Genomic DNA, 8950 nt, shown 5'->3' on the forward strand with positions numbered 1-8950 from the left:
TCTTACTACAGCCTCAGATAATCCTGAGCACCTGCATTTATCTTGGGTGTGTTCATGCTACTCTACAAGGGACATCCCAGTGTTCTGGAGTGAATTCCATCTCTGAGACATGCCATGAACTTTGTCTCTACTCTTTAGTGTGTATGCATGGTTCTCCTACCACCCTTACATAAACCTCAAGATTGTGTTTGCATTTTGCTTCTGTCCTAACTCTTGGTCTTTCCTGCATTTATAATGTAATATTGTTCTTATCAGAATTCTTCCCTAGGCAATATATGAACATGTTGAGAATACAGAGAGACATGGGAATAATATCCTAAATATCCCAGAGATTTCTGAGCAGTCTTTTCTATGAAAGTCACTATTTACCTGTGGTAAATTCCTACTTCAAGCAATGAATTGTGAACCTCGTGAAGCAAAATTTTCTTTGTTTTGAGTTCTAACTAATGCACAAGATCCAATATCTGGAAGAAACTTGCATATCTGAGTTTTTATTTGATAGCGTTTCTTCCTCCCTATTTTCTTTCCTTCATTCCTTGCCTCTGTCCCCCTCTTGCCTCTGCCTCCCTTTCTTCCTCTTTTCTTACTTCCTTTCTTCCTGTTAGTAAACTTCAAACAAAAAGTTGACCACCAGGCCAAATTATGTATTTTGACCCCTGATATAGTTAGTTCAAATATATTTGTAGAAGTTTCCGAGCTAAATCCTGTATGCAAAGTAGGCTTTCTTGTAAAGCCACTTAGGGAATAAGCTCAAAGGCTTAGAAAACAATCACCCTTTGAATAAAGTTATTTAATATAAATTGCCATGAGATGGCATTCTAAAACATTTTGTTTACACAAGCTACAAGGGAAGGCCAGAGAATGTGTTTTCATTTTAGACTGTTATTTCTACTAGTGAATTCAAAATAAACCAGTGAGAGTTATCTGTAATTGCTTCACTTGCAGGCTAATTTCGCTATCATTTTCTACTTCCATGGATTCTTACAGAAGACCTCCTCGAACAATAAGGAATTATGCTTATTGTGATTTAAGCATGGGAACAATAAACTCATTTCCCAGAGGCTCTCTGATCCACATTCATGATATTCTAGTATTTCTCAAAAATAGAAAAAAGATGAATTGTACCTCCAAGACTTTTGTGTCTAGCATCTAATTATAGAATTGAGATACATGTCAAAGTGATAAAGTCATTCACTCAAAATAATATATTTAGTTATGGAAATAATATCAAAATCTCATTTTCAAGCTTAAAATACATTAGGAAGTTAAGGAAATTATGAATAAATATATTATTGAATATAAATATTAGAGGATTTAATATACAAGTTCAAAAATGTTCAGAAACACATTTAGCCAGTAAAGAATGGCAAAGATGGCAATATGCAATTTATTTTCTGTCTGTCTGTCTGTCTGTCTGTCTGTCTGTCTGTCTGTGAAACCATTTGCCTGCCTGTCTTTTGGGATCTATGAGTGGTTGGCATGTATACCAGTACAGGCATGTATGTATACATGTATGTGGAGGCTGTACCTTCTCAGCTGCTGTTCCACAGGTGTTTTCCATCTTGTCTGTTACCTGGCCTAGAACTCAAAAGCAGGCATAGCTTGTTGGCCAATGAGCCACAAAGATCCATCTATTCATGCCTTCTTGGCACTGAGGTTACAAGTACATAACACCACATGTGGATTTTTGTAGCCCAGGTTCGAGAGATTGCACAAAAGACCACAAAGGTGAATGCAGTCACCTTGCAGGACCATGAGAAACAATAATAACATATTGTTTCAAATCACTAACATTGGGGAAAGTTCATTGTGCGACAATCTGTCATCAGAGAAACACAAAAGGCAAGATCACACAGAGAGATTCAAGAGGAAGGTATTGACATATTTACAATTATTACTGACTTGAATAAGTATAGTGTTGAGATCAGAGAGCCAAAGATACATAGATTGTCATCTGCTTTCACCTTAATTTCAAGTTTTGGAGAGATTTGAAGACTACTGAATGGAATTGGATGGTGTTCTCCCTTCTGCATCCAAATGGCATTTCATAGGTGCACAAAAGTTTACCAGGTGGGAGGGCAGAAAGAGGACCAAACACTATAAAACACACTTGTGACCTATGACTTTCAGAGTGTTAGATTTCAACATTGATCATTGGTTAAGAAGCTTCCATGGAGAGGAGGCAGGCAGGGTAGGGGGTGGAGTGGCAAGTGCAGGAGGATCAGGTGAAAAGGAGGAGAGAAGATGGGACTGAAGGAGGGAATTAGGAAAGAGATAGGTAAGATTGAAGGGCATTTGAAGGTCCAGGATGGAAATCTAGTTCATTGTAACGTAAAAATTGATTCCTAATAACATTCTATTATATGAATAAATCAGTGCCCTCATCAGAGAGCCTTACTCCTGAAAAGATGTGAACAAATACAGAAACCCACTACCAGACATTATGAAGGGGTGGGAGGGAAAGAGGGAGGGGGAGGGAGGGAACCCCTTGGAACACAGGGCTCTAAGCTATATGTTTCTATAAAAGTCCCTCCGGAATTTGATGTGGATTTCTGAGCTCAGAGTTCAGAGAACCAACCACATGACTGAGAAGGCAGGAAGACTGGGGGAGAGAGTGGGGATGAGGGACACCAGGAGATCAAGTATCTCTATAAGAACTCATATGAACTCACAAAAACTGAAGCAGTAATCCCAGTGTTTACATGTGTCTGCAAATACCCTGCATGTATACTATAGTGTTTAAGTTTAGTACTTTTACCAGATTCCTTAGTCTGTGAACAAGTTAATCTATGATTCTTCTTCCTTCTCTTGGGGCTATTTTATTTTTCTCTTGACTTGTCTTATTTAAATCATGTTATAATACCTTTTATTTTATCTTGTTATATTTTGTTTTTTTATTTGTTGTTAAGTCCTAGAAGCCTGATCATTTCTAATGAAAGACAGAAAGGGAGTAGATCTGGATGGAACTGGGAAGAGTAGAGGGAGAGGAAAATGGATTCAGATCATATTGTATGAGAAAAGAATCTATGTTTAAGAAAAAGGAAATGAGTAGTACCTTTTCTAACAATACTTTTTCTAATTCTGTTGCTAAAGTATAAGTGTTTAATTGGAATTTATATGTTGACAATATTTTTCATGCTTATTAGATTGTTTTATTGGCTCTAATTATTAATTTAGAGATTTATTCAGTGTTTTATTTATGGAAATGGAATATTTGTACAAATGCTTAAAGCCTCTATTTACTTTCTGAAAGCTTAATTTTCCTTTTCGTTTTTGAAAAGTATGCTTTCTGTAATACAATACTGTTGAATCAAATTATAAAGCTGGGGAATTTATGTTCCTGGTTTTAAAGAAAATATTTTCAGTATTTGACTTTGAGTAGCTGATGTTTTCTTTATCCTATTGAAGTACTAATACATACCCTTTATTACCAACTTTCATAACTCATTAATGAAACTTAGATTTTTACAAAGTACATTTTTTGTTTCTAGAATTATTTTTTAAGGTTAAATTTCTCAGTATGATACAAAGAATAATGGTTCTTCTTGATGAAACTACATATACATTTCTGAGGTTAATTCTTTCTCTTCACTTATCATATGTTTTCATACAGGCTCTTGAGGAAAATTGGTCTTTACATTTTCTTCTCAATTTAGTTCTCAGTTTTCTTTTTCTCCCCACATTCCCTCTTATCTGTCTTTTTATAACAAATTTTGTAGAAATCCAAAGAGAACTGCATGATTAATCTCCATATATCTGTTGCTAAGAGATAGCAATGATCCTTTCTTTGCCTCCTTGTTTCATCAAAACCCCCAATCTCTGTCACTAATGTAATAGACTGTATTAATGTATGTTGTGTGAAACATATTAACACTTATAAGTACTGTATTAAGTTCAAAATGATAAAAGCATCTCAAGTAATATGGTGTCAATTTTCATGGCAACATGTAAATATATAACAACTTAACTTTGTCAAATGTTCATGTTTAACCAATAATCTCATAATTATTTTTCCATTGAAATTCTCCATGTAAGAATCTAAATGTGTTTCACATAAGCACTTCTCATATATTTCTCTCAGAAGTTGAGTATTTTGCTAATTTATTTTAATTCATTGTTTGAATTCAACATTTTTTTATTTTAGTGGTTGCATCTGTTTTGATATAACATTAAATACATTCATATCTAATTTTCTAGAAATTAATTGCCAATAATTACAACTTCTCAAATTATTTTTCCTCCCAGAAAACTTTACATACCCAATTATCTCTAAATCATCAATATTATTCAAATCACTAGTTATAGCACTACATATGTACAAACAGGAGCCTACCATAACTTCCCTCTACTCACCAGCTGACTGAAACAGACGCACATACCAAGAGCCAAAAATTGGAGAAAGGTCTTCCCTTATAGAAGAATTGGGAGAAGGATCGAAAGCCCTGAAGGGGATAGAAACTCCACAGGAAGACCAATATATCAATTAATCTGGACTCCTGAGAGCTCTTAGAGACTAAGTTTAAGCCACAAACCAAAGAGCATACACAGGCTTGACAGAGGCCCCTTGCACATATGTAGCAGAGGACTGACTTGTCTGGCCTCAATGGGAGAGGATGCACCTAATTCTACAAAGACTTGATGTTCCAGCATTGGAGGATACTCTGGGGGGCCCATCCTCTCAGAGTCGAAGGAAGGGAGAATGGAGGAGAGACTCTGTCAGTGGGACATGGAGGGGGCAGCATTTGGGACGTAAATTAATAAATAAACAGAAAATTTACCAATTCTATTTGAGCATTTTAAAAGCATGTTGTAAAATGTGGACATATTTTGAAAACCATATATGTGTCATGTCATTTTAGCCTTGCTTTTCCTCAGGACAGATATTAGTCCACAAGGAGAAACCCAGTGTTTTAAAGTATTTAAATGATTAACCTTGTCAACATTAATTATCTCCTTTCCAAACAAAGAAGTTCAAGGTCATTCTAGTGTGAAATGTCAATTCCTTTCTGCCTGAACATGCATGGATGATTGACACAAGTTAAAGACCCTGGCTGAATTAATGCTAAAGCCCACATCATTTATCAACAATTTCCTTAGCTTTGTGAACACAAATGTTGGTACCATAAGAACAGCACATACAACACTTTATCATAATTATGAAAATTACATCCAAGTCATTCTATGAGAATCTAAAAGACCTCACGAGTGCCTGACAAAGTTTGAGAACAGGACTCTGAATAGCAAGTGGAAAATTCAGAATTACAGTAAATCATGGCCTTGTTTCTCAACCTTCCCACCAAGAGGCAGCAGGAAAGCAAGTCCATTCAACCACTGTTCCCTGAAACCTCAGCTAAAATATTGACTCAAAAGATTATTATCAAACTTCCTATAAATCTTGGTACAAAGTTCAGACTTTTTCTCCTTGGTTTATACTTTTCCCTTCTTTCAACTAATTCATGGCCATCATCAATTGTGATAAATTCTAAGTAATCAAAAATCTAATCATTAATATATTTTAAATCTTACAAGACGAAGTACCAAGAAATATACATATTAATCTACAGTTACAGTTCCTTCATTGGGGTGTAACAAAAGTACCCTGCTAATATTTGTTTTCTTCAGTAAACTCAAGGTTAGAATATTTTGAAAATGTTGTCACAGCATAATCTGTAGCACAGCTATCGTTTTCCCAAGTTTCACAGAACAAAGTATCTGGGAGAGAGTAGGGAAAGTTCAAACTGCACCCATACGTGACAATACAGCAGGGCTGCTAACGGGAAAGAGCCACATATGTAATATTTTATAGTCTTTGCCAGGAAGAAACTGGTGATTTTGATGGGAACCCACTAGATTCCATGCCAAGCACCACCTACCTCCCTGACTTGCATGAGCATTCTGCTTATTCACTTTGATGCCCCTCCCTCAAATCTTATTATAAAAACAGTCATCTCTGTCCGGACAAACCATCCCAGGTATCTGCAAGACAGGTAAGTAGCTGCTTTCTTGAGGTTCATCCATTATACTGCAGGAGAAGGTATGGTCTTGTCCTCACAGAACACAGGACTCTGAGAATCAGCACAGGGAACCTGGTGTTTTCAGGGGAAGGGAACAAGATGTATTCTTTTCATTCCAGAATCAAAGGAGGAGAAAGTTAGTTTTCCTGTAGTTAGTTAAAGGAGACAGAACAGATTGTTCCTCAACATTTTCTCTTTTAAATATAAACCCCACCATGACTCTGGTTGTTCCTCCTTTACAGACAAGATGCTGTCTCGTATGGCCTTCAGCAACATGTCCTGGATGCTGCTCTCCTGCCTGATGCTCCTTTCTCAGGTGCAAGGTAAAGTTTCGAGTGTCCAGTGAATGTCCCCTGAGTGTCCAGAGTGAAAAAGCAAAAGAGGCTTCTGGAAAGTCTCATGTGATAATGATGAAGAGAGTCTTATATAAGATAACTGGCTGAAACTTAACCATCATCCCGTTTCCCTCTAAGTCACTAATGATAGATGGTATCATGGCAGCTCATTCCTGAAATTAAAGAGTTTCCAATATTGCTAGCAATTTTAGTTGAAGGTTGAAGGAAAGTGTGGAAGTCATTAATGAACTGTTGAGAAAAAGAAAGGTTGGATGGGCCAATTTAGAAATTGACAGCCCTAGAATTAAGGATGTATGAATAATATGAGAAGAGTGAAACATGAAATTAAAAGAAGAAAATTTCTGATAAAGTAGGTCAATCTCAAGACCAAGATGATTCCTATCGAGAAGCGAAATTATGTATTCTGTATTGTGTATTCTGTATAGTCTGTACTCTGATACTCTGTGTTCTTGACTTAATCTCAAAAGGCAGGCCTCAACAACATTTGCTAAATTGATCAATTGATCTTCCTATCCACTTCATCACACTGCTTTCTTTATCTCCTTCCACTCAAGGTGAAGATGACAAGGAAGATGTGCCGTCTTCACGTATCAGCTGCCCCAAGGGCTCCCGTGCCTATGGCTCCTATTGCTATGCCATGTTTAGTGTATCTAAAAACTGGTTTGATGCAGATGTGAGTACTTTAGGGTGCAGAGGAGGGAAACAATGGGAGATACCTGTCAGTCACAAAAGAAGTGGGCTCCAATTTCCATGGTTCCTTGAGAATCAAAATGAACATCCTGTCATCCATTCAGTACCTCTATCATCTACATTTTCTTGCCATTAACTAATTCAGTCTGCCACTCATTCTGCCCTCCTTACCTAGCTGACATGCCAGAAGAGGCCCTCAGGACATCTTGTGTCTGTGCTCAGTGGAGCTGAAGCTTCCTTTGTGTCCTCCATGATTAAAAGCAGTGGTAACAGCGGCCAAAACGTGTGGATTGGGCTTCATGACCCGACACTGGTGAGATATCTCCTCCCATCTGATTTCCCTCTCATTGATTCTGTTCCCAAGCTCGTTTTCTGTGTTTCTTTGAGAAAAGCCTAAATTATAACTAGAGCTAATATTTTTGGATTATAACTGGGACAAAAACAGGTCCTTGAGCTCTGTGGAGGTCCCTAGTCTTCAGATGATGTCCATCTGTCCATGGTCAGCTTTTACAAAGTTGCTCAATGAGGGTTTGAAAATCCCTTTTGTGAAATTGTGAATGTTTGTATCCATACTTTTGAGAGAACACAAAAGAGAAGATATCTGTATTTGTTCTTTACAGAATCTATGTGGGCCTTGAAGTTCAGAAAATTTTACAAAAGCATAATCTGCTGTATTCTTCAAGGGCCATGTTACTTTTTTTCTGGGTTTAAACAGTTTGTGATTATCCCTGGGGAACTGGTAATAGGAGGGAGATATTTAGGTTGAATTCTGGCCAGCATCTGAAAGAATTGATCAATTCCGTGATTTTGAACATAAGTATCAGCTATTCCCAGAAAGGGACCATGCAAGCAGAGCTTCAGTGGTTGATCGTTTCCCACGGCTACCCCACATCTAGGGCCAAGAACCCAACAGAGGCGGATGGGAGTGGAGCAATGCTGATGTGATGAATTACTTCAACTGGGAGACGAATCCTTCCTCTTCCTCAGGCAGTTACTGTGGTGCCCTGTCTCGAGCCTCAGGTAAGACTAGGGAACTCCTCTCTGAAAACCAATGCTTTTCTACTCTTCCATTCTTGATCCCTAATTTTTCTTTCATGTCTCTCTTTCCTTTGTTTCTTCTTCCCCTGGAGTGAGACACTCATAAAGATGATACAATGACCCTAACATTAGGACCACTTACACTTCTGTGTCTGCAGGATTTCTGAGGTGGAGAGAGAATTATTGTACCTCAGAGTTACCCTATGTCTGCAAGTTCAAGGCCTAGAGTACAGAGCTGACACCATGAGTTGACATATACCTCGCCACAATGAAGAACCCAAATGGGAAGACTGACATAAAAAGGGAACGTTCTCCCCACTCTTGAATTCTGACCTCCTGATTTTCTCCTCCACCGCCCCATTCCTTCCTCCCATCTGAGACTCTTCTGTGTTCTGTGGCCTAAGATCTCAAAGCATAAAAATAAAATATATAACTCTTGCTCATAATTGCTTGTGCTCTAGTTACTTGGTAAATGAACAAAATATATCAGTTAAAGGAAAGAGGTAATGAGAGCTGAATTTTAATGGGGGAAGAGAGAGACATTTTCTTCATTAGTGTAAATACAAGAAGAACTTTTATGGTCCTATAAGGTATTCCTGATACTCCTTTATGGAATTCTAACTAGTCTACTGGGTCATGTACACAAAAAGGCGTAAATATGAAAGTAGAAGTAGAGTTATAGGAAGGAGGAAAGGGATCAGTGATAGTGGTTAGAAGACGAGTAATAGGGACTGCATCCAAGGTACATGGCTTACATATGTGAAAGTATCATAAAGGGGGATGTGTGATGGTTGTGTGTATGTGTGCCTTTGTGTGTTTGTGTGTGCCAGTTGTTTATTATTATTATTATTA

General features: G+C 37.5%; 1 protein-coding gene across 3 annotated transcripts; it reads left to right on the top strand.

Annotated features, from left to right (window-relative positions):
* The first annotated feature begins 6256 nt into the window (after positions 1-6256).
* LOC114616950 (regenerating islet-derived protein 3-gamma) lies at positions 6257-8542 on the top strand. 3 transcript variants are annotated; one of them, XM_028762479.1, is made up of 5 exons: positions 6257-6337; positions 6925-7043; positions 7236-7373; positions 7957-8080; positions 8257-8542. In XM_028762479.1, exons 1-5 carry the CDS (start codon positions 6262-6264, stop codon positions 8322-8324), a joined length of 525 nt encoding a protein of 174 aa, XP_028618312.1. In that variant the 5' UTR covers positions 6257-6261; the 3' UTR covers positions 8325-8542. The 3 variants fall into 3 exon arrangements, with proteins under 3 accessions (XP_028618312.1, XP_028618313.1, XP_028618314.1); XM_028762480.1 differs by having other exon boundaries at positions 6262-6351; positions 6939-7043; positions 8257-8450; XM_028762481.1 differs by lacking the exon at positions 7236-7373 and having other exon boundaries at positions 6262-6337; positions 8257-8450.
* Positions 8543-8950: the final 408 nt, after the last annotated feature.

This window comes from Grammomys surdaster, unplaced genomic scaffold (genome assembly GCF_004785775.1).
Source record: "Grammomys surdaster isolate TR1022 unplaced genomic scaffold, NIH_TR_1.0 133, whole genome shotgun sequence".
NCBI classification, from domain to species: domain Eukaryota; kingdom Metazoa; phylum Chordata; class Mammalia; order Rodentia; family Muridae; genus Grammomys; species Grammomys surdaster.

What these genes read in the sequence shown, in the direction of transcription:
- LOC114616950 (XM_028762479.1), top strand. Translation starts at nt 6,262, where the DNA reads ATGCTGTCTCGTATGGCCTTCAGCAACATGTCCTGGATGCTGCTCTCC. An exon ending in AAAACTGGTTTGATGCAGAT is followed by an intron (nt 7,044 to 7,235) that starts GTGAGTACTTTA and finishes CTCCTTACCTAG; the next exon opens with CTGACATGCCAGAAGAGGCC. An exon ending in TGCCCTGTCTCGAGCCTCAG is followed by an intron (nt 8,081 to 8,256) that starts GTAAGACTAGGG and finishes CTGTGTCTGCAG; the next exon opens with GATTTCTGAGGTGGAGAGAG.